This window comes from Crinia signifera, chromosome 5 (assembly GCF_055691185.1).
Source record: "Crinia signifera chromosome 5, ASM5569118v1, whole genome shotgun sequence".
Classification (NCBI taxonomy): domain Eukaryota; kingdom Metazoa; phylum Chordata; class Amphibia; order Anura; family Myobatrachidae; genus Crinia; species Crinia signifera.
This window is the reverse complement of record NC_139221.1, coordinates 335,867,679-335,893,479: the sequence shown is the minus strand read 5'-3', so window position 1 is coordinate 335,893,479 and position 25,801 is coordinate 335,867,679. Positions and strand designations below refer to the sequence as shown.

At 50.1% G+C, this 25,801-nt stretch overlaps 1 protein-coding gene across 3 annotated transcripts in view; it reads left to right on the top strand.

The window, feature by feature from the left end:
- The window catches only part of ADCK5 (aarF domain containing kinase 5), a 215,897-nt gene that overhangs the window by 166,597 nt on the left and 23,499 nt on the right, over nt 1–25,801 (top strand). For 2 of the 3 annotated variants that reach the window (XM_083145097.1, XM_083145098.1), the window contains 3 exons: nt 17,749–17,824; nt 17,909–18,109; nt 22,434–22,574. In XM_083145097.1, coding sequence (XP_083001223.1) covers nt 17,749–17,824; nt 17,909–18,109; nt 22,434–22,574 — 418 coding nt within the window. The remainder of the gene's footprint in view (nt 1–17,748; nt 17,825–17,908; nt 18,110–22,433; nt 22,575–25,801) is intronic. The other variant, XM_083145099.1, reaches the window with a different exon arrangement.

Below are 25,801 nucleotides of genomic sequence, written 5' to 3'. Positions count from 1 at the left end.
TAGAGCGTGTCAGCAGTAGACAGTTATACAAGGGAGACTGTACCCGCACTCCCGGAGACTCTGAGCTGTGCACTGTAAGATGGCCGCCGGTCTCTGTGGGAGCCAGTAGGATGTGAGTGCTGTAAGAGAGTGTCAGCAGTAGACCGTTATACAGGGGAGACTTTACCCGCACTCCGGGAGACTCTTAGCTGTGCGCTGTAAGATGGCCGCCGGTCTCTGTGGGAGCCAGTAGGATGTGAGTGCTGTAAGAGCGTGACAGCAGTAGACCTTTACACAGGGAGATTGTACCCGCACTCCGGGAGACTCTGAGGTGCGTGCTGTAAGGTGGCCGCCGGTCTCTGTGGGAGCCAGTAGGATGTGAGTGCTGTAAGAGCGTGTCAGCAGTAGACAGTTATACAGGGGAGACTGTACCGCACTCCAGGAGACTCTGAGCTGTGCACTGTAAGATAGCCGCCGGTCTCTGTGGGAGCCAGTAGGATGTGAGTGCTGTAAGAACGTGTCAGCAGTAGACAGTGTTACAGGAAGACTGTACCCGCACTCCAGGAGACTCTGAGCTGCGCGCTGTAAGATGGCCGCGGGTCTCTGTGGGAGCCAGTACGATGTGAGTGCTGTAAGAGAGTGTCAGCAGTAGACAGTTATACAGGGGAGACTGTACCCGCACTCCAGGAGACTGAGCTGTGCACTGTAAGATGGCTGCCGGTCTCTGTGGAAGCCAGTAGGATGTGAGTGCTGTAAGAGCGTGTCAGCAGTAGACAGTTATACAGGGGAGACTGTACCCGCACTCCAGGAGACTCTGAGCTGCGCGCTGTTAGATGGCCGCCGGTCTCTGTGGAAGCCAGTAGGATGTGAGTGCTGTAAGAGCGTGTCAGCAGTAGACAGTGTTACAAGGGAGACTGTACCGCACTCCAGGAGACTCTGACTGTGCACTGTAAGATGGCCGCCGGTCTCTGTGGGAGCCAGTACCATGTGAGTGCTGTAAGAGAGTGTCAGCAGTAGACAGTTATACAGGGGAGACTGTACCGCACTCCAGGAGACTCTGAGCTGTGCACTGTAAGATGGCTGCCGGTCTCTGTGGAAGCCAGTAGGATGTGAGTGCTGTAAGAGCGTGTCAGCAGTAGACAGTTATACAGGGGAGACTGTACCCGCACTCCAGGAGACTCTGAGCTGCGCGCGTAAGATGGCCGTCGGTCTCTGTGGGAGCCAGTAGGATGTGAGTGCTGTAAGAGCGTGTCAGCAGTAGACAGTTATACAGGGGAGACTGTACCCGCACTCCAGGAGACTCTGAGCTGTGCACTGTAAGATGGCCGCCGGTCTCTGTAGGAGCCAGTAGGATGTAAGTGCTGTAAGAGCGTGTCAGCAGTAAGCAGTTATACAGGGGAGACTGTACCCGCACTGCGGGAGACTCTGAGCTGTGCGCTGTAAGATGGCCGCCGGTCTCTGTGGGAGCCAGTAGGATGTGAGTGCTGTAAGAGCGTGTCAGCAGTAGACAGTGTTACAGGGAAGACTGTACCCGCACTCCGGGAGACTCTGAGCTGCGTGCTGTAAGGTGGCCGTCGGTCTCTGTGGGAGCCAGTAGGATGTGAGTGCTGTAAGAGCGTGTCAGCAGTAGACAGTTATACAGGGGAGACTGTACCCGCACTCCGGGAGACTCTGAGCTGTGCGCTGTAAGATGGCTGCCGGTCTCTGTGGGAGCCAGTAGGATGTGAGGGCTGTAAGAACGTGTCAGCAGTAGACAGTTATACAAGGGAGACTGTACCCGCACTCCCGGAGACTCTGAGCTGTGCACTGTAAGATGGCCGCCGGTCTCTGTGGGAGCCAGTAGGATGTGAGTGCTGTAAGAGCGTGTCAGCAGTAGACAGTTATACAAGGGAGACTGTACCCGCACTGCGGGAGACTCTGAGCTGTGCGCTGTAAGATGGCCGCCGGTCTCTGTGGAAGCCAGTACGATGTGAGTGCTGTAAGAGAGTGTCAGCAGTAGACAGTTATACAGGGGAGACTGTACCCGTACTCCAGGAGACTGAGCTGTGCACTGTAAGATGGCTGCCGGTCTCTGTGGAAGCCAGTAGGATGTGAGTGCTGTAAGAGCATGTCAGCAGTAGACAGTTATACAGGGGAGACTGTACCCGCACTGCGGGAGACTCTGAGCTGTGCGCTGTAAGATGGCCGCCGGTCTCTGTGGAAGCCAGTAGGATGTGAGTGCTGTAAGAGCGTGTCAGCAGTAGACAGTGTTACAGGGGAGACTGTACCCGCACTCCGGGAGACTCTGAGCTGTGCGCTGTAAGATGGCCGCCGGTCTCTGTAGGAGCCAGTAGGATGTGAGTGCTGTAAGAGCGTGTCAGCAGTAGACAGTTATACAGGGGAGACTGTACCCGCACTCCAGGAGACTCTGAGCTGTGCGCTGTAAGATGGCCGCCGGTCTCTGTGGGAGCCAGTACGATGTGAGTGCTGTAAGAGCGTGTCAGCAGTAGACAGTTATACAGGGGAGACTGTACCCGCACTGCGGGAGACTCTGAGCTGTGCGCTGTAAGATGGCCGCCGGTCTCTGTGGGAGCCAGTAGGATGTGAGTGCTGTAAGAGCGTGTCAGCAGTAGACCGTTACACAGGGGAGATTGTACCCGCACTCCGGGAGACTCTGAGCTGCGTGCTGTAAGGTGGCCGCCGGTCTCTGTGGGAGCCAGTAGGATGTGAGTGCTGTAAGAGAGTGTCAGCAGTAGACAGTTATACAAGGGAGACTGTACCCGCACTCCAGGAGACTCTGAGCTGCGCGCTGTAAGGTGGCCGTCGGTCTCTGTGGGAGCCAGTAGGATGTGAGTGCTGTAAGAGCGTGTCAGCAGTAGACAGTTATACAGGGGAGACTGTACCCGCACTCCGGGAGACTCTGAGCTGTGCGCTGTAAGATGGCTGCCGGTCTCTGTGGGAGCCAGTAGGATGTGAGTGCTGTAAGAGCGTGTCAGCAGTAGACAGTTATACAGGGGAGACTGTACCCGCACTCCGGGAGACTCTGAGCTGTGCGCTGTAAGATGGCTGCCGGTCTCTGTGGGAGCCAGTAGGATGTGAGGGCTGTAAGAACGTGTCAGCAGTAGACAGTTATACAAGGGAGACTGTACCCGCACTCCCGGAGACTCTGAGCTGTGCACTGTAAGATGGCCGCCGGTCTCTGTGGGAGCCAGTAGGATGTGAGTGCTGTAAGAGCGTGACAGCAGTAGACAGTTATACAGGGGAGACTGTACCCGCACTCCGGGAGACTCTGAGCTGTGCGCTGTAAGATGGCCGCCGGTCTCTGTAGAAGCCAGTAGGATGTGAGTGCTGTAAGAGCGTGTCAGCAGTAGACAGTTATACAGGGGAGACTGTACCCGCACTCCGGGAGACTCTGAGCTGCGCGCTGTAAGATGGCTGCCGGTCTCTGTGGGAGCCAGTAGGATGTGAGGGCTGTAAGAACGTGTCAGCAGTAGACAGTTATACAAGGGAGACTGTACCCGCACTCCCGGAGACTCTGAGCTGTGCACTGTAAGATGGCCGCCGGTCTCTGTGGGAGCCAGTAGGATGTGAGTGCTGTAAGAGCGTGACAGCAGTAGACAGTTATACAGGGGAGACTGTACCCGCACTCCGGGAGACTCTGAGCTGTGCGCTGTAAGATGGCCGCCGGTCTCTGTAGAAGCCAGTAGGATGTGAGTGCTGTAAGAGCGTGTCAGCAGTAGACAGTTATACAGGGGAGACTGTACCCGCACTCCGGGAGACTCTGAGCTGCGCGCTGTAAGATGGCCGCCGGTCTCTGTGGAAGCCAGTAGGATGTGAGTGCTGTAAGAGAGTGTCAGCAGTAGGCCGTTATACAGGGGAGACTTTACCCGCACTCCGGGAGACTCTTAGCTGTGCGCTGTAAGATGGCTGCCGGTCTCTGTGGGAGCCAGTAGGATGTGAGTGCTGTAAGAACGTGTCAGCAGTAGGCCGTTATACAGGGGAGACTGTACCCGCACTCCGGGAGACTCTGAGCTGTGCACTGTAAGATGGCCGCCGGTCTCTGTGGGAGCAGGAAAGTGAAAGCAGCTTAAAGGTGCTAAGGGAAGATATGAGAAAGGCGAGGGACAGCTCTCTCTCTCTCTCTCTCTCTCTCTCTCTCTCTCTCTCTCTCTCTCTCTCTGTCTCTCTCTCTCTGTGTGTGTCTCTCTCTCTCTCTCTGTGTGTCTCTCTCTCTCTCTCTCTCTGTGTGTCTCTCTCTCTCTCTCTGTGTGTCTCTCTCTCTCTGTCTCTCCATACAAGTTAGAGGTTTTTCCTCACACGTCACATACTGCTGTGTTGTCACTCTAGGTGTCACTGTAAGGCTGTACCTATTGTGTACATTACCCCCTTCTGTGTTATTACCGTGGATCCTAAGTGGGGGCGCATACAGACAGTCTCCCCAGCTCTTATCCTGTAAGGCTTGTGCTGCAGGCCTGTCTGAGCAGGATGTTATCCAGGAGGAGTTATGTGTCCATTGCTTTATCCCCCTGACCAGTCCTCTATCCCGATGGCTGTACAGGAGCATCATTGGGCAGCCTTTTATCAGCTTCTGGGCACCTGAGTGGATCGCCTCCAGCCCCCAGTAATTACACCTGTTGTACAGGCTCCTCCACCATGGGTAGATACCCTGATGACCACAGTGCAAACCCTGGCACAGACTACCATAGCGATGCAGAAATTACACCAGCTACCAGCCAATCCGTTACACATAAACGCCCTATGTCTTCTTCCTTACTCCCGAGTTAGATGAGGACACAACGGGAGATGAGGGTGATGATGATGATGATGACATGGATGAGGGGGATGTCACTTTACCAGGGTCAGGGGCACCCGAGGTGCACGCTGAAATAGCAGATGTACCAGCCCTTACTGACGCTATACCGCTAGTGCTCTTATCGGTACAGATGAGCCCACACCGGTACCAAAACCTAAGGATGTATTTAAAAAGCAAAAGGTTCTAAAATCTCAGTTCCCACATTCTGATCATTTAATGGAGATCCGCACTGACCAATGGGAAGCCTAAGCAAGAAATCCTCTATCTCTAAGACTACTGTCCAGATCTCCTTTACCGCCAGAGGAGTGTAAGTTATGGGAGACTCCTCCCCCTGTAGATTCCCATGTCACCTGACTGGTTAAACCGTCGGTACTCCCTGTTACCTCAGGATCCTCATTAACGGAACCTACGGACCGGTGCATGGAACAATACCTTAAGGCCATCTTCACACTCACAGGGGCGATACAAATACCCACTGTGGCTGCGACCTGGGCCGCAAAGGCTCCAGGTCTTAGAGGATGAGCTGACGTCTGACTGTGTGTGTCTCATACTAAACAGTCTGCACCATACATTATGGAGACACTGTCAGATGCAGGGGTCTTAGCCGCTAAGGCGTCAGCAAATTCTATTCTCGTACACCGTGTCCTCTGGCTACGCCCTAGGAGTCCAAGAAGACCCTAGAACTGTTACCCTTTAGACCTGAATAAGATTGTAGCAGTGGCTAAAACCACATGCCTACAGCTCTACCACAGAGACCGGAGACTACTCCCTTCTGGTCCTTTCCTCCCCAAGGTAAAGCAAGAGGTCAATACTTTCCTCGCAGCTCAACCACTGCCAAGCCAACCAAGTCTAGGCCCAAACAAGCCTGGGCCACTAGACAGCCCCCAGTCCCCAGATGCGTGTGGCTCACACCCCGGTCCCCGGCTGCAGAGACCACCCTCTCCAGAGTAGACGGCCGCTGCAGTGTGCATCCAGTCCTCCCTCAGCCCTACCGCCTCTGGCCAGCAAGGTCATTTCTCCTTCATCCACTAGGTGTCACTGGAGTTACACTGGGGAATAGAAGGCGACCACAGGGAGCATGGGCACTTTAAATAAAAGATTAGAGTGGCTAACTCCTCCCCTTCTACTTCCCCTCCCAGGCAGTCGTAGTTTGTGCCCGAAAGGGAGCGGACACACTTTTGCTCTCTGAGCACATAAGAATTATTTTTACACAGCTGAGTTTTTTTCTCTGCGCAGAGGACAGGCAGATAGTGCTGCACTATCTGCCTGCTACGAGGGAGCCAGCCGCTGCCATGGTATTACGCCCGGCTCCCTGGCTGCAGAGACCACGTCTCTGGAGGTACAGGGCACCGCCCGCCAAAGCGCGCCGCGGTCCTCCCCCAGCCTCACCGCCGACGGCAGAGCGGGTGAGTATTCCCTGCCACCGCTGTTAGCGGCGGTGGTCAGGGCTTAACGAGCCGGCTAGCAGTGGGTTTTTAAACCTGGCGCCGGAGAGATGCTAGAGCTGCCGGGCGAGGGGCGGAGTTACCACGTGGTACTCCCAGTAGCCCTGGCTATCCCCAGTGCTATCAGAGACACGCGCGGCGGCCATCTTTTTTACATTGGCGCTGCTGCTTACTGCTGGAGGCTCTCTGTACCGCTGCAGCCCCACCAAAGGCTACAAGTGCATCACTTCTCCTGGTGACCGTCCTGCTACAAGCTCTCCCGGTACTGTGAGTTACAGTGGGGGGTTGAGAGCTTAGAGTCGGCGGGACGTACATCAGGGAGAGTGGTGCTTACACCCTCAAGTCTTTCAGAAGTTGATCCATCGCTGGGGTTGTCCCCAGATGGACCTGATGGCATCCCGCCACAACCCACAACTCCCCCGGTTCTTCGCGAGAACACGAGACCCTCAAGCAGAAGGGGTGGATGCGCTGGTGGCTCCTTGGCTCTTCCAGTATGTGTAACTCTTTTCACTGTTCCCGTTGATACCCCGAGTGCTTCAACGGATTTGAAGAGAGGAAGTAACGGCTCTGTTGGTAGCACCAGACTGGCCACGTCGGTCTTGGTACACCAATCTGACAGCACTGCTAATAGACGAGCCGTGGCCCCTGCCTCTTCAGGACGACCTTATCAGCAAAGGACCCTTCATCTACCCAGATTTAGGTCGTCTTCATTTGACGGCGTGGCTGCTGAAAAGTCCATCCTGAGGCAGGGCGGTATACCTCGAGCGGTTATACCCACTATGTTACGTGCCAGGAAAGAGGTCACCTCAGGACACTACCACTGTATAAGGCGTTCATGTGTGGTTTGGTGTAAGAGACACAGTGTTTCCACATGCCTGTTCAAGAAGGCGAGACTCCTCCTTTTCTCCTTCGGTAGACATCAGGGGCCACAGCTTTACAGTGGGAGTGGGAGAGAGCACCAGCACCCTAGGTTAAACTTGAACTGCCTCCCAGGCAGCCGGGCTCCTCCCCTCCTCTACCCCGCCTCCAGGCCAGGAAGCTCAGTTTTTTTCGGGTGCTGGCAGGAGCCAGATGCACCTAATAGAGGGGCTGCTATTTAGCAGCCTAACTTGATTTTTATATTTTATTTTTCATTTTTCTTTTACACTGACTTCTGTCAGTGACAGAGCAGCAGCGCCGGGCGTCTGAGCAGACACCTGCGCTGCTGCTCCATCACCCGGGTCCGGAGCTGCATCGCCACTTGAGGGTGGGGACCTGCAGCGGCCCCCGGGCACTGGGGAGCCACAGCCGCCACTGGACGCCGGGGACCTGACAAAAGGTAACGCGTTTCCCGCTGGGTGCGCGCGCGATTGCGCTTGCGGGGCATTGCAGCTGCAGCAGTTCGGCATGGGGGACCGCCGGCTGCGCTGACAAGCGGACGGCTGGTCCCCCACCCGCTCCCGCTGGACCACCAGGGAAACGGTTTGTGGGCAGCGGCGCCAGGTATGCGGGGCCACCCGGTAGCGCCGGATCCCTGCCATTTTTTACCAGCGCCGCATGTGGACACCTCCCTGGGGGCCATTTGTCAGCAGTGGGAGAAGGCTCCCCCCACATCAGCCTCTCCACCCGGGGACAGTAGGCAGGGAACTGTGCTCAGCACAGAGAGTTCCCGCCACTGTAATCCCTTCCTGCCTGCCTGCTGCATGTGAGGAGGGACACGGAGGAGCTCACAGCCACCCGTTCCACTCCTTCACTGCCAGGTCATTTGGGCATGTCCCCCCTGTACCCCTCCTTTGGGACACTGTACAGTACTGTGCTCTGAGAGGAGCCTTGTGCCATTAATTGCATTGCCCTTGTATGCTGCATTGTTTGTTAACAGTTTAGCTGCCTGTCAGTTTAATCTGTGTTACACTGTACTATATGGCCATGTATTGCTGGTTAGGTCATGCTGACTTAACATGTGTGGAGGGACACAGAGAGCTTATCAAGCCAGTCTGGGGTTCCACTCCTTCACTGCCTGGGCTCCCCTGTAATAATCTCCTCCAGGAGTCAAGTGCAACATTGTATCCTGTGAATTAACACCATCACTGCCTGTCGGAAGCATAAAGGACAGAGCGGATGGTGTAATGGTTAGCATTGCTGCATCACAGTGCAGAGGTCATGTGTTCGGTCCCAACATGACCCAGACTGTGCAGAGTTTATCTACCTGTCAGATACAAGCTGGCTGTCAGATGCAGACTGCGTTGTCTGTACCATATAGACTTCCAGTATATCCACTGCACCTGTATATATAACTGCACTGTATGTCTATATCACTGCTTTGTATGTCTATTACAAGCTGGCTCAGATGCATACTGCATTGTCTGTACCGTATAGACTGCCGGTCTATATCACGGCAGCTGTCTATTGTATGTATATCACTGCACCTGTATATATAACTGCACTGTATGTCTATATCACTGCTTTGTATGTCTATTACAAGCTGGCTCAGATGCATACTGCATTGTCTGTACCGTATACACTGCCGGTCTTTATCACTGCAGCTGTCTATTGTATGTATATCACTGCACTGTCTATATCACTGCATTGTATGTATATCACAGGCTGGCTGTGCACTGTGTAACACTATCACTGCCTGTCAGAAAGGCTGCCTGCCAATGATTGCTATATGTGCCTAGTACTAGCTTACTGCGTACTGTGGGGGCAGCATGGATGGTGTGATGGTTGGCGTTGCTTCTTCACAGCGCTAAGGTCATTTCCCACAGACTCCAGATGTGCGGAGTTTGTGTGTTATCCCCGTGTTTGAGTGGGTTTACTCCAGGTACTCCGGTTTCCTCCCACAATCCAAAATATGAAACAGAAGTATGAAACTGTGTTAGCCATACATATGCTTACCAGCTTACGGTGTATAGCTTGAACACTATATCTGTTGGTCAGAGAATACTGTGTTAGTGGTACCATATTGGCTACCTGCCTATTCATTGGCATTGTATGCCTTCTTTACTTGTAGTACATTGTCTGACCTGTGCCTTTAGCTGCCGGTTCACAGTGCTATAATACTGCAACGTCTTCCAGGGGCACCAGTCCCAGTGACTGGGGCTCTGGCGCTGATGTCTTGTACATCCTGTAATGCAGGCCTATGCCCGCATTAGACTAGTACAGGACGGCTTATGCGCAGGCTGCTACAATGCGTGGGTGATGCCCACAGGTACAGCCTCCTCTCAGGAGCCTGCTTGGGGTTGCCGGTGCAGCTAGTAGACAAGTTCTTATCTGCACCGCCCCTGCAGCCTTGGATCGGCATCATCCCTTGGGTGAGTGCTTATCTGCCTCCGGACAAGGTCCCCAGAAATGCCGTCCCCATCCTTGGCGGGTGTAGCTCCCCGCACAGTGGAAGCGCTCTGTACCTGCAGGCAGACGCAGATACCACCGTCATCCAGACTCCTCCGTCAGCAGACACAGAGAGGAGGATTTAGGATTAGCATTGTCTAGAGGGGACCGTCGACGACGGTATGGAAGATGGGGGGCCTGTGATAAGGTGAATCCCCCCCCCCACCTCGTCTTGAGGTGCCGAACTTGGTCTCAGCTGTCAAATGGGTTCTTACCTTAAACAACCACGCTGAGCCGCCTACACCTTTGGGAGTCTCCCTAGGTGTATTCTGGGTTTATTCCGTAAATCTGTGAACTTGACTAAGGTCATTAGTATGGAGATTCCTAACTGGAAGTTTAGCTTGCCATTGGCGGTTTCTCTTCCTTTTACCCCCTTCCACAGGAGGACATAGTCCCCTGGGAGACTGTCCCTAAAGTGGACGCACTCCTACCCCAGGCATCTGTTTGGGTGGCTAAGGCCTTAGTTGCGTGAGCAACTTCTCTCACAGCGGACACTGCATAAGGGGTGCCAGAGAAAACCCTGCTGCCTTCTATTGAGCATCACGTGACACTTTACCTGGGGGTGGCGGCTCTGGAAATTACACCACTCACCTCCAGAGGGTCACCTTCAGCCATAGCTGCACACAAATACTGGTGTCTGCGCTCTTGGAAGGCCCAAACTCAAAGTCCCTTCTTATTTGGGCCAGAGCCAGATATGAGGGCCGGTTTAGATACTATTCGGCAGAGGATATACCATGTCTGTGCATGCCTGCAGGGGGGGCCCTGTTTTTGGTGGTATCGGCCTTCGCATTGGCCGAATAGGCTCAGTTCCATTCCCGCCCTGTACAGGGGAAGATACTCTCCAGGGGGTTGGGACCCTATCTCAATATCTGGGCCCAGAAGTTTGTCTGGTCTCCAGCAGCCCCCCCCCCCCTTTTCCTGGTGGCGTCGGGACGGAACCTCACTAGTAGACACTCCTAGCCATGCATGCTAGCCCTCCGTGTTTGGAGGGTGGTCACTTCCCAGGGTCTGCCTGGCGGAACCCTGACTTAGGGGTTGCCCGGTGCAGGTCCAGTCGGACATTGCTACAAGGGTGGCTTATGTTAACCACCAGGGTGGCACTCGTTGTCAGCCCACTATGGCGGAAGCATCCTGCATCTTTCAGAGATGATCCCTGCTCTTTCAGCAATCTTTATCCCGGTAGTCCTGAATTGGGTGGCGGTCTTCCTTGGCCGTCAGACCCTGGATGCCGACGACTTGACCCTCCATCGGGAGGTGTTTCAGATGATGGAACAATGGTGGGGCCCAACCGAGGTGGCCTTGATGGCCTCTCGCCATACCCTCAAACCACCACTGTGCGGGTTTAGAGGGGGGGCTTGCCTGTTAGATGCCCTGGCGCTCCGTGGCCGTCCACACTGATGGCGCCTTTCTGCCGCTTTTCCTCCTTTTGCGAATGTCTCGCAAGCTGAAGCCGGAGGGCGGCACGATGAGTCTGGTTGCTCCACCTTGGCCCAGACGAATCGGGGGTTCGGATCTGCAGTCCCTGTCAGTAGCCCCTCCTATTCGCTTACCCCTGGGCACAGGCCTGCTCTCTCAGGGTCCCCCTCTCTCTCTCGACTTTGAGGCACCTGGCTTTGACGGGATGGCTGTTGAGACCTCCCGGGTAAAAGGCCCAGTGGGTTTCACTCAAGAGTGACCTCCACCATGCACAGGGCGAGGAAACCTTTCTAGACGGGGGTGTACCATCGCAAATGGAGGGCTTACTTTTCCTGGTGCGAATTCTACGCTTCAGATTCCGGGACTTACTGCCTGGCTAGGGTTCTGCCCTTCTTGCAGAAGGGTCTGGAGGCTGGGTTGCATTTCTCATCTTTAAAGGTTCAGATTTCGGCCTTGTACATCTTGTTCCGTCGATGAGTGGCCCTGTCGACGGATGTCTGCACATTCCTGCAGGGTGTCTTCCATATCCAGCCTCCCTTTGTTACCCCGGTTGCCCCAGGGGATCTCTCTAATCCTGTCGGCTTCAGGGCCCACCTTTTGTGCCCTTGCGGTCAGTGGACCTGTGTTGACTCGCCTGGAAGATCATTTTCTTGTGGCGATTGCTTTGGCCAGGGGAGTCTCTGACACGTCAGCTCTGTCCGTAAGTCCTTTATTCTTGGTCTTTCGTTCTAACCTGGCGGTTCTTCCTACCGTTACTTCTCACCTACATTAGGTGGTGTCCAGCTTTCAGGTCAACCAGGACTTAATTGTTCCGGCATTTGGACAGTCTGTTGTTACTACGGCTTGGTCTTCCTTGGACATTGTCTGGACGGGGCACATCTATGTGCGCCATTCTAGGCCGTTACACTAGTCAGACTCTCTCCCTCTCTCTTTGTACTATAGGGGTCAGATGAGAGGGTGGCCTGCCTCTATGCAAACTACTGCCCGCTGGATTCACTCTGGCAGGCATATTTGGACACCTCTCTCCAGGTTCCGGCGGGGATTCAGGCACATTCCGTTAGGTCTGTGGGGGTGGCCTGGGCTGTTAGGGGCAGTGCTACAATTGAGCAAATTTGCAGGGCGGCGACTTGGTCGTCCGCCAATACTGTCTTGCGGTTTTGTGCTTTTGACATGTTTGCCTCCCAGGACTCGGCCTTCGGCCAGAGTGTGTTGGCTGCGGCACAGGCGCGTCCCCACCCATAGGTGGCTGCTTTAGGACGTCCCACTGTAAAGCTGTGGCCCCTGATGTCTACCGAAGGAGAAAATGAGATTTATGTCTTACCTGGTAAATCTTTCTTTGAGGACATCAGGGGCCACAGGGATCCCTCCCTGCCGCGCCTGCTTTACTTTCGTTACGGTTAAGTTATGATTATGTTATGTTGTTCCTCAGTTGAGGGTACTAACATGTGTTCAGAATGTGTTTCTGTGTGGTGCTTTTCTTCCTTCTCTCTTGTCTCCTGCCTGGCTTGTTAAAAAAACTGAGCTTCCTGGCCTGGAGGCGGGGTAGAGGAGGGGAGGAGCCCGACTGCCTGGGAGGCAGTTCAAGTTTAACCTAGGGTGCTGGTGCTCTCTCCCACTCCCACTACCCACTGTAAAGCTGTGACCCCTGATGTCCTCCAAGAAAGAGATTTACCATGTAAGACATAAATCTCATTTTTCTGCAGGAAGGTTTGACTGCTGGGCTGAGACTGAACACCCTGAAGGTACAGGTCTCGGCTCTCTCCATCTTTTTTCAGAAGAAGTTGGCTTTTCTTTCGGAGGTGCAAACCTTTTTCCAGGGGGTGTTTCGTTTACAGCCACCCATTCGACCCTCCAACGGCTCCCTGGGACCTGGAGTTGGTGCTTCAGTACCTACAGACTACTGTGTTTGAGCCCTTGGAGGAGGTGGACCTTCGCTACCTCACGTGGAAGGTCGTACTGTTGCTGGCTCTGGCATCTGCCAGACGGGTATCAGAACTGGGGGCTCTTTCTTGTCGCTCCCCTTTTCTTCAATTCCATGCTGACAGAGCGGAGCTCCGTACTAGTCTAGCTTTCCTTCCTAAGGTAGTATCTGCCTTTCACTTGAACCAGTCCATTGTGGTTCCCGCTTTTCCAGAAGACTCACCTGAAGCGAGATCCTTGGATGTGGTTAAGGCTCTGCGAATTTATGTAGCCTGCACAGCCCCCATTAGGAAGTCTGACTCTCTTTAAGTTACAAGAATTTCTCGAATATTAAGATAATTCTCGAATCTGCCATTATTCTCTGGGGCAACCCATCAGAGTCCATCAATGAATATTATTATCCATATAGTCTTCATAGCTAAAATTATGTTAATTATTCCTATTAGGTATAAACTCCTCCCCCCCCCCCTTTTTAGAGTGACCCTTTTTCCAAGGGCCCTTACCAAAGGTTCATTGTTATAGGGTACGTTTTTACCTTTCACATTCTCTTCCTCCCTCCCCATTTTTTCGTAATCTCCTCCTCGTCTGTTCACTCTTACATTTCCCACAGATCTCTATTGAGATATTGAATTTTAAAGAAATACAAAAATTCTGTTATTGGTTTTAGACCGACATACCGCCCATTCTGGTATGTAAAAATGTATTTTATTCCATCTTTTAAATGACATTACAATGTATGATTGTTGTTACATTATATTGTATTTATATGGCATTATGTACCACCCACAGTGTACCCCTGAGGAAGTCTCTTCGGAGACGAAACGCGCCGGGTTTTTCCATGCGGTTATCCATTTAAAAAATTTAAACCAACGGATGTCTTTTTCATGATTTTTTTAATAAATGTTACCAAAAATGTCAAGCTTTGTATTTGCCTAATCTGATCACATAAAAAGGTGGTGGTGCTTACATTAGCACCCTCTACGTTCTACTTTTTTCCCTGGTTTCTGTTCGGTCTCCCACTAACAGGGGAGATTCTGTAGAGGCAGCTGCTATCTGTTATTGGAAGCGCTATTAGGGTCAACCCCTACTTGCGCATATATATATATATATATATTCTATATACATGCTACTCCATTGGTTACCTGTATTCTACCGTATTCAATACAAAATAATTTTACTTCCACACAAAGCCATAAACCAAACTACACCAACATGCATATCTTTATCTCAAAATATCTTCCAACCCAACCTCTACGTTCCTCCCAAGATCTGCGTCTCTCATCCACACTCATTACTCGCTCCCATTCCCGACTGCAGGACTTTCTTTGGGCTGCCTGCACCCACTCTGTGGAATGCCCTCCCAAGCACAATAAGACTCTCCTCCAGTCTCCAAACCTATAAGCGTTCCCTAAAACTCAACTCTTCAGGCAAGCTTATCAAATTCCAGAACCAGTCATAGAACCTTGCATTCTGGTGGAATCAATGCAATAAAGAATACAGTATCTACAGTCAGGAAGAGGAACTTGACAAGAGCCTATTGCAGGACATCAATAAAATGGCATTAAAAGGAGAGGTGATAATCATGGGAGACTTTAATCTACCTGATGTAAACTGGGAGCTGCCTGTTGCAAGTTCCACCAGAAGTAGGGACATGCTGAATTCCTTGCAAGGAGCATCCCTCCAGCAATTGGTGAGGGAGCCCACTCGTAAGGACGCAATATTAGACTTAATACTTACAAATGATGACAGAATATCTGACATAAATGTGGGTGAAAACCTGGGATCCAGTGGCCATCAAGCAGTATGGTTCAAAATAAAGACAGAGACTGACTCATCGCACACAAAAACAAAGGTGTTAGATTTTAGGAAGGCTGATTTTTGTAGAGATGGGAAACTCTGTAAGGGATTCTTTGGCAGAGTGAAGGAACTTGGAAGGAGTGCAGGATAAGTGGGAAAAATTAAAAAGTGCAATTCTAAAAGCAACAGAACTTTGTGTCAAAAGAGTTAGGAAAAACACACGAAAAAGGAAGCCATTGTGGTTTGCAAAAGAAGTAGCAAGTATTGTGAAAGCAAAAAAGTTGGCCTTTAAGAAATTTAAGAAGACGCAGAAGAATGAGGACAAAGAGGTGTATCTTGTTAGACAGAAGGAGGCTAAGAAGGTAATCAGATGTGCAAAAGCACAGGCTTAAGAGAAAATAGCCCAATCAGTGGGTAAAAGGGGGAAAACTTTTTTTAGGTATATAAGTGAAAGGAGAAAAACAAAAAGTGGAATAATTAGACTGAAGACAGAGAGTGGAAGTTTTCTTGAGGGGGACAATGTAATAGCAGATAATATTAATAATTATTTCTGCTCAGTATTCACTGCTGAAAGAGAGGGGAAGGGGCCACAATTAAGTTGCAAGTATAGTCAGAAAACTGAGGGAGAAACAAGTACATTTACAGAGGAGAAAGTCCTCACAGAACTCTCAAAACTGAAAGTGGATAAATCAATGGGGCCAGATGGGATACATCCAATGATACTAAAAGAGCTCAAAGGGGAGCTGGTAAAACCAATAACACACTTATTCAACCAGTCACTAGCTACTGGAGTAATCCCAGAGGACTGGAAAACAGCGAATGTAGTCCCACTGCACAAAAGTGGAAGCAAAGAAGAGGTAAGCAACTATCGACCAGTGAGCCTTACATCAGTAGTAGGGAAATTGATGGAAACACTCTTAAAAGAAAGAGTTGTAGAATATCTCAAAACCAGCAATTTACAGGATCCAAAACAGCATGGGTTTACTGGGGGAAGATCATGTCAAACAAATCTTATTGACTTTTTTGACTGGGTGACTAAAGTAATAGATCAAGGTGGGGCTGTAGATGTAGCTTATCTAGACTTTAGTAAGGCTTTTGACACTGTCCCACATCGCAGACTGTTAAATAAACTTGAAAGCTTGGGATTGGATTCTAAGATAGTTGAATGGATAAGAGCATGGTTGTAGGACAGAAAACAGAGAGTTGTAGTAAACGGAGTACAGTCAAAGGAGGGAAAGGTTACAAGTGGAGTACCCCAGGGATCTGTACTTGGACCAGTGCTTTTTAATATCTTTATTGGTGATATTGCAAATGGAATTGAGGGTAAAATGTGCCTTTTTGCAGATGACACAAAGGTATGCAACAGGGTAGACACACCAGGAGGGGTAAAACAAATGATTGATGATCTAGGTAGATTAGAGGAATGGTCAAGAGCATGGCAACTACAGTTTAATGCCAAAAAATGCAAAATCATGCACTTGGGTTGCAAAAATCCAAAGACTAAATATAGTATAAATGGCACTATAATGGAAACTACTGAGGAAGAGAGGGATCTAGGTGTCACTATTTCAGGGGACTTAAAGGCAGGTAGGCAATGTAACAAAGCAATGAAGAAGGCAAGTCAGATGCTTGGTTGCATAGGGAGAGGTATCAGCAGTAGAAAGAAAGAAGTAATAATGCCACTGTATAGGTCATTGGTACGACCTCATCTAGAGTATTGTGTTCAGTTCTGGAGGCCATATCTCCAGAAGGATATAAATACATTAGAGACTGTACAAAGAAGGGCAACTAAAATGGTGCATGGCCTGCATCACAAAAGGTACCAGGAAAGACTAAAAGATCTTAATATGTATACTTTAGAGCAGAGAAGGGAAAGGGGGGACATGATAGAAACTTTCAAATATATCAAGGGTTTTAACAAGGTACAGGTGGGAGACATTCTTCACAGGAAGAGGAGCAGCAGAACACGAGGACATGCACTGAAACTAGAGGGAGGAAGATTCAGGGGAAATTTGAGGAAGAATTACTTCACAGAAAGAGTAGTAGATAAGTGGAATAGCCTACCATCAGAGGTGGTAGAGGCAAATACAGTAGTACAATTTAAACATGCTTGGGATAGGCATATTGATATCCTTACAAAAAAATAAGGATCAAATATGGTTTGAGGTAACATGTTTAAAAAAGGGGCAGACTAGATGGGCCAAGTGGTTCTTATCTGCCGTCAAATTCTATGTTTCTATCTATCCTCATGTATCAATGCCTATTTCCCTATAGATTGTAAGCTTGCGAGCAGGGCCCTTCTACCTTTTCACTGTCTGTAAATACCCTGTTTGTTGTATCACTGTCTCCTACTGTAAAGCGCAACGTAAACTGCTGCTCTATATAAGAAACTGTTAATAAATATATATATATTTGTACTATGTAAAACCTTAATAAAAATAATTCTATGAAAAGTTTAAAGAATAAAGAAAAATGCAAAAAAAAATGTCGGCCATATCGACCGTTGGCTTTTGTCGGCCATAGCCGTATGGACATTTGGCTTGGCGGCCATAGCCGTATCGACCTTTGGCTTGTGTCGGCCATAGTCGTATCGACCTTTGGCCTGTGTCGGTCATAGCCGTATCGACATTTGGCTTGTGTCGGCCATAGCCGTATCAACCGTTGGCTTGTGTCGGCCATAGCCGTATCGACCTTTGGCTTGTGTCGGCCATAGCCGTATCGACCGTTGGCTTGTCGGCCATAGCCGTATCGACCGTTGGCTTGTCGGCCATATGGTGTTAAGCTATTGACTGTTGACCTAGACATTGCCGTACGGATATCCTCTCGGATAAATTGATGTCACCACTCGCATGTGAAGGCTGTCACCCAGGTAATGGGAGATGGGGAACAATCCCCATATAATCACTGCAGGCTCTTAGATGCTGAGAGTTTGTGCATAGCTGATGCCTCATATTGGTTCCTCGGAGGCACTGATGCGAGGTATACACGTGCCCCACACTCCGTCCTTTCTCTCACCCCCTGTTTGTTCCGCAGGTCTCTGAAGATTGCATCAGACATTTCCATGGATTACTGGTGGACGAGGAATGTGACTCTGAGGAAGACAGATGAGGTGAGTGCGACAACTCCTCACACACGTGCACTGACATCAGCGAAGAGGTTCTTGAATCTGCTCTCTGTCTCCATCTTGCGGTAGAACAGTCCTCTGCACCAGGCCGTTATGTCCCAGTGCCACCAGCGGACGGCAGACAGACTGGTGGATGGTGCCCTGCTGAATGGGGGTCTCTACATTAAACTTGGGCAAGGACTCTGCACCTTCAACCACCTGCTGCCCCCAGAATATATAAAAACTCTCCGTGTTCTTGAGGACCAGGCTCTCCCGCGGAGAACCAATGAGGTAAGGACGTGGCACTGTGGGTTAACGTTGAATGTTTCTGTTGAGCCAATAAGATGAGAACCCACTATTATAGGGGTTAGTGGGTGACTTACCCAATGAGCCAGCCTAGTAGTAATACAGCATTGGGAAGTATTAGTGGGTAATCATGGCCGGTGTAGCTTGTCTAGGTAACCCGAGCAGGTGCGCCATGTCTAGGTTGCCCGGGCTGCTGGGCCTTGTCAAGGTTACCTGAGCAGGTGCGCCATGTCTAGGTTGCCTAGGCTGCTGGGCCTTGTCTAGGTTGCCCAGGCCGCTGGGCCTTGTCTAGGTTGCCCAGGCTTGTGCACCTTATCTAGGTTGCCCGGCACACTTATAAGTTGAATGCTTTTTCTCCATCATCCACTAGGTGTCACTGGAGTTACAGTGGGGAATAGAAAGGCGACTGCAGGGAGCATGGGCACTTCACTTAAAAGTTAGTGTGGCCAAATCCTCCCCTTCTACTTCCCCTCCCAGGCAGTCTTAGATTGTGCCCTGCAGGAGCTGATCACACTTCTGGCTTCTCTCACTGGTCAAGGCATTTTGAAGAGAAGTCTTTTATTTTATTTTTTGATAGGCCTTAAATTAGCGTTCTAAGTCTCCCTGTGACAGCTTCTTCGGCTGCAGCTGCTCCCAAGGTTCTGTGAGTCAGACAGTGGGGTATAGAGCATGTGCTATCAGTATAGGCTGTATATAAATTGTAGTCAGAGCGCATTATATATATATATATATATATATATATATATATAATATTTGTAGTAGCGGCCTGGCACTCTCCCAATAGTAAGACGCCTCGGTGCCCTCCAAATAATGTTGGATAAGAGTCTTGTGAACAAAACTGAGGCACTCCAAGGCCTTAGTGTATGGTCAACATGTGGGCATTTATTTCAATTGCAAAAACTGCTGTTTCAGGGCAGTCGCTCCTTTTTCTAGGTGCAAGTGAGACAAGAACATAATTGAAGTGCTTACCTATATAAGGTGTCCCTTGCACCATCCGTTCCCCCTCCTCCCGGTGTGCTGAGATGCCGGAGATCGTTTAGCCGGAAGTGACACGCAGCCAGGAAGTGGTCACGCAAGTGAACGCTGCTGGGCTGGCTTTGGAAAGCAAGCTTGAGGTTACTATGGTGCCAAGGAATCCCAAGTTCCCCTGTAATCGGCGTGTATCCAGCTGCCGGAGATCGGGGTCATGTGATGATGCAGAGTCACTACAAGACAAAATACAGTGCCTCTGTTATATTGCAAAACATTCTCATATATACAATCAATGTTAAAATCTTAAACTATGCTTTATAAAACTACAAGTGACTCTACTAAATAGTGACTATTTAACTTTGAAACGTGCATAGTGAATCAAGTTGTGCAGTGCAAAATACGGGAGCAGTCTCGTTGGATTATTAAGTTCCTTTGGACACCACAGGATGCAATCCTGTCAATCAAAGTGCTGGAACCCAGAGTGGTGTATGACCCTTTACTTCTGGTGGAACACATTCTTCAGAACCGGCCCATTCATGTCCAATCCGACAACTCCTTTGCCGTTGCCTATATCAGCAAGCAGGGCGGCACACTCAGTGACGTAGCCATGAGGGAGGTGAGTCGAATTCTGCTTTGAGCCCAAAACCACGCTCAAAACATGTCAGATGTGTTCATACCAGGTGTGGAAAATTAGGAGGCCAACTTCCTGAGTTGGCAAGACATGCATCCTGGAGAGTGGTGTCTCCATCCTTAGTTTTTCCAGAAACTGGTATGTTGTTGTTGCCCCAGATAGACCTTATGGCATCCCAAGTCATCAGTTTCCATTATACTGCGCTCGGACTCGTGATCCAGTGGCGGTGGGGGTGGATTCCCTGACAGAACTCTGGCCTTATCAGTTTGTCTACCTATCATCTTCAGGGGGAGAAGATCATGGTTCTACTGGTGGTGTCACACTGGCCTTTTATCGGTCCTGCTACTGTACATTTGCAACGTCTCTGTTAATAGATGAGCTGTGGCCGCTCCCTCTTCAGGAAGTCCTCCGCAGTCCTGATCCTTTAGTCTATCCAGACTTAAGACATCTTCATTTGACGTCATGACTACTGAGAGGTCCATCCTAAGGCCTGCGGGTATCCCTACGATGATGTGTGCCAGGAAGGAGGTCAAGTCAGTGCACTACTGTTGCATTTGGCGTGCCTTTGTCTCCTGGTATGAGGGTTGCGGTATTTCACCTATCCATTTAAAAAAAAGCATGGCTCCTTCTGTTTTTGGATGGAACACTCTTATGTTGCATGTGTGGTTACGGTACTTATATGTTAGTTGGGTGCCCACTAAGCTATTTGCTTAGTGGGCTATTCTGCGTAGGGAAATCGCATTGCATCGGCCATTTTAGTGCCATGCGATGTGAAGCGATTTTTAATGTAATTTATTCACTGCTCTGTGTGCCCCCAAGGTATCGCATCACACCTGCTGCAAAATCGCATGCAATCGCATGCGATTTTATAGGGTGTGCGATGCCATTACATTAGGTATACAATAATATGATTGTATGTCCTAAAAATTGCTTTTACGCACCCCCCCCCCCCCCCCACTATCCACGCCACCCCGAAGCGAAGCTGCGCTCGCCACGATATATAAAATCAACTCCATGCCAATGTGGATAGTGGGGGCATGAAAAGGTTGGAGAATGCGTTCCGAATCCCCTCGCGAGGCTCGCTGTGCTCGCCATGCTTCGGGGTGGCGTGGATAGTGGGGGGGTGGGGGTGCCTAAAACCTCATTGTATGTCATACAATCATATTATTGTATAGCTAATGTAATGGTATTGCACACCCTATAAAATCGCATGCGATTTTGCGGGAGGGGAGATGCGATGCGATCCCCCAGGGCTAAAAGAGCAGTGAATAAATTACATAGGAAAATTGCATCGCATGCCCCTTAAAATTGCCCATGCAATGCAATTTTCCCAAGTTAACGTGCATATGCTAATTGGGCGCCCAACTAACATATAAGTACTGTGGTTACTCTTCACATGTAGTTATGTTGTTTACTTATGCCCCTTTCAGATCGCATATTTTAACTGTTATATTGCTGTTTTTGTACTGGTTCAAAACGGTAATGTCTGCGGTCTGAAAGGTGCAGAGTGATTTTACCGTTTCCAAACGGTAAAAATGGAGGGCCCTACCCTTTTCAGACCCGTTTATTTGGTGTCTAGAATGGGTCTGAAAGGTCTTTCCCCCCCCCCCCCCCACCAGCGCAGGGAAGGGAATGATCGTGCTGGGGGCAGGGGGTCCCTACAAGTGTCCGGGGCACTGTGTCCTGCCCTGCCCGGGGTGAGAGCGAGGACAGCCGCTGCTACTGCTGGCGGCACAGTGGGAAGCTCCCAGCAGCAGCAGTAGGGTGTATCGGACTGCACCGAGGAGGTGAGTGGGGACGGGCGGCTCTGGCTGGGGTGCGGGCGGCTGTCTGCCCTGTCTAACCATCAGCCTGCAGGTACCAGAGCGGAGCAGCAGGGGGTTGTGGGAGCCCGATGTGGATGTGCCGCTGCTTTCTCGCCCTCTGGGGCGGGGGGGGTACTGATTTACCGCTTTTCACTGTAAAGGGATGCTCGGAGAGACGGCCACGTAGTGGTGCTAAAAGACAGTCCGACACAGGCAGCAGCAGCGCAGGGTGTGATGATGATGAGAGGGACAGACAGCAGCCAGCGGTGCAGCTGATGGAGATCGTGCAGGGGGGCGCATGGTAAGGTGATGGAGGGGTGGGGCGGGACCCGCTTTACCGCTTTTCCCTGTATTGCTTTCACACTGCAAACCTGCTTTAGACTAGGTATTTACATGCGGTGTGAAAGGGGTTAAACTTGCTCTGACCCGTTTTAAAAACCGTTTTAAATACCTGGTTTGAGCAGGTTTTGCAGTGTGAAAGCAGCATCAACCTCCTCTCGGAAGTGTGTCTTTCTTTTCCAGCTCCCTCCGGGCACAATCCTTTTGACTGCCTGGGAGGGGAAGTAGAAGGGGAGGAGTTGGCCTCACTCATTTACGTCGTCTCTGTGATATACAGTATGGGTATCACGCAGCCAGGTTGTGACCCTGGTTTGGTTTTTGCCTGGAATAAGTTGCATTGGGCGAGTGTGTGTAGAGTCAGTTCTTGGGTCAGTGTGTAGTCCGTCTTTCTAGGCCTTTGTTCCCTGGAGCTGTCTTGTCAGTCTTCCTACTATGTGACTGTACCAGTATGTGGGTTGTGGTCTAGTGGGATGGGTATGTGTATGACATCATTGGAGGCCGACCCTACGGTACTCTTAGGCTGACTTAGAATGCAACTTATGTTTTTGTTTCTTTGCACCAGGTGAATGAAATACTAATGGAAGATTTTGGAAAGCCAGCAGAGCTTCTATTTTTGAGGTTTGACCACAAGCCAATAGCAGCTGCCAGCTTGGCCCAGGTGCATCAGGCTACCTTACATGACGGGACTGAGGTAGCTGTGAAGGTAAGATGTCTGTAAAGCTCCTGAACCATGTTTCTGTGGGTCCCAGGGCTTTCTTAGTGTGACTCCTGACCCATTTCTTTGGTCCCTGGACTCTTTGGGTGTGGCTCCTGAACCATTTCTCTGGGTGTGGCATTATTGGAAATATATATATTTATTTCTCTGTCATCCATCCTGGTGACACAGCTAACCATGGGATGTAGGAGGGTCCGCAGGAGCAAGGCACCTATGCTAACTTGTTTGAGAGGCAGGCTCCTCCTTTCTGTATCTTAGCATTCCCCAGTTTGTTTTAGGTGCCCACCGGAGTGGCTAGGTGTTTGTTATTTTATTAATATTCACTAGTGCAGGTTTCCAGTGTGCGACTTCCAGATGAAGTTATTCGCACAGAGTGCAGAAGAGGCTTACAGAAGTGCATCCTGTCAGCTCTCTGTGTGCAGAGGGACGCTGTCTGCCCTCACTGCACAGCGCTTTAACCTCCAGGAAAGGAGGTTTCCTGGGCCCCGGGGTGAGTCCTGAACCGGCTCCCTGCTTAGGGGGGGATCTTGGGGGATGGACCCCCCGCTATGGCGCCGCTATTTTCCAGGCTTATAGGCAGAAATCCGCAGACTGAGTTGATGCCTATTACAGGAGTCCACCTAAGCTGAACGTTTCCAAGTGGCCCCGGTCTGAGGGGAGACACTGGAGGTGAGAAGCACTTTGTAGGTGCGGCTGAAGGGGGAAATGGAGCCAAAAGGCTTCTTTCCCTGCTGAAGCAGAGACTTGATCTCTTCCTACACTCTCTGGCGCCTTTTCTCTCCACACTGCGGAACTGAAGGAGGATTTACACCACAGATCAGAGTGAAAGTTTCTTCTGGGCATCGATTTCCCTGGTGTCCGCTGATGGTCCATTTCAGCAGTGCAGACAGATAAGTACACTGTTACATTTTTCTGTGCAAACGCCTGACATTGTGCTCTGTGTGTGTTATCATGACTGAAAGGTGTAGTGCTGCTGCTCTTGGGGAGGGAGCACCTACCATGTTAATTAACTGCAGGTTTTGTGGTGTTAAATTAAAAATTGAACAGATGGACCAGGGGGATGTGTCCTTCATGTGAGTCTGTGCCCAGTGGGGCTCAAGCCCAGAGGTCTGAGCAGTCTGAACCTGCGTCAGCAGCTGCCTTGGGGAGATCTATGATTGCCTTGGTACAGGCTTTAAATTGGCAGAGAGATGAGCTTGTAAAATCTCCTAGGCTTTTTTCTTCCCCTCAACCCTCTGTGGGCTCTATTACACCATCTCAGGGGGATCCTGCTTTACTGCAGGTGATGCAGGACACAACTCAGAATGTCCATAAAATAAATACATTTATGGAGCAGCTTACCAATGCCCCTGAAGTGACTTCCCCCCCAGGCACCCTCTATCTACTCCTCCCCTGCTGACTTTAGAGTCTGAAGAGGCAGACCGATTCCCTCCAGGATCAATGCACATACCTCAAGGTCAGTTGCTTCCTCTTGGGCTGTGTGTCATGGTTCTACAGTGAAGCAGTTATGCTGGACTGCCACGGTCCTCTGTTCACACCTTTACCAAATTCCATAGGTTCCATGAGTTTGCGTCAGAGGACGCTTCATTTGGGAGAGCAGTGATGAGAACTGCGAGCCTGAGCGTACCCTCCCAAAGGACCGGCTCTCGAACGTCCCATGGTTAGCTGTGTCACCAGGATGGAGGACAGAGAAAAGGGGATTTTTGTAAGAACTTTCCGTTTGAATCCCTTTCTCTGAGTCCATCCTAGTGACACAGCGATCCCTCCCTTACACTCAGTAAGTTTATAACGTTCATGTATTGTCATGTTATTTGGTTATTTTTTGAATTGTGCATAATAATATGTTCCAGCGTTGTACTGAGTAATGTATCGTAGTGTGCTTTAGAAGTTGAACTGAGGAATGCTAAGATGCAGAAGGGAGGAACCTGCCTCTCAAACAAGTTATCATAGGTGCCTTGCTCCTGCGGACCCTCCTACATCCCATGGTTAGCTGTGTCACCAGGATGGACTCAGAAAAAGGGATTCGAACGGTGAGTTCTTACAAAAATCCAATTGAGATTTGGTCCCTCTGTCAACCCACTCCGTATGTATCACTGGTATCCATATGATATATTTAAACACACGGCTCCCGGGCGCAAAAGAGGGGGCTAGCAGGAGAACAAAAAAATCGGGCGCACACCACACCTAATTGTTTTTAAACTATATATCATAAAGGTCACTTGCTGCTCTCAATTGGGGACCTCTGTCAGCCCCAAAAGAACAAACAACTATACAGAATATCAAAAAGATATTTGAGAATGCTATATTCTTACAAAAATCCCCTTTTTTATGATTACTGCCTTTCTGTAGGAAAGGCAGTAATCATGTGCAACCATATTTTGGTTGCACAGGAGAAGGCATACCTTAATTCATTATTGTAATAACAGTTTGTAGGAAAATAAAGGTTTGGTGTGTGAGGGTATCAGAGGAAGTGCTCAGTGGTCTGTAAATTACAAACCAGCACCCTGGACCTGGAATCAGATTGGTTTTATTACAGAAATAAACAGTTTAGGTTATGTCTGATCCATGTAGGGATAAGTAGGGTAGGTTATGGAGGTAGAACGTGATCCTCTGAAGAGGTGAGTACTCGGGAATGCTGGAGGAATGTCCTATTGTCGTCAGAGTGGGTACAGCATTAGTAGAGTCCTGTAGCAGTGACTGAGCATCTCTCCTACTGTATATGAGCATTGTTGGTGCGTGCTGGTGGGTTTCATCTCTTTACCATCAACACGACATTGACTCCTCGAGCTGGTGGTTTGTGCTGCCCAAACAAAAGGATTCCAAGAACCTCTTGTAGACATCTGGTAGTAGTGATAGACGTATAGTCTGACATTGGCTCATCCGAGTGTGGTGCTAATCTTGGAGGAGGTTCCACACCTGCTGGTGACACAGAATTAGTTTGGAGCCTTCTGCTCCACGGTAGGTTTCTGTCCTCCCTGAGCTCGCCTTATATTGTATGTATGACCTGGTAGATAGCTTAGACCTGGGGGTAGCCAACGCCAGTCCTCAAAAGAGACCAACAGTTAATGTTTTCCAGATCTCCTCACAGAAAGTGAAGTAATTAGCTCCACCTGTGGATCTTTTAAAATGATCTCAGTGAGTAATGAGTTCACATTTGCTGCAGCTAGGTTGTCTTGAAAATGTGAACTGTTGGTAGCTCTAGAGGACCGGAGTTG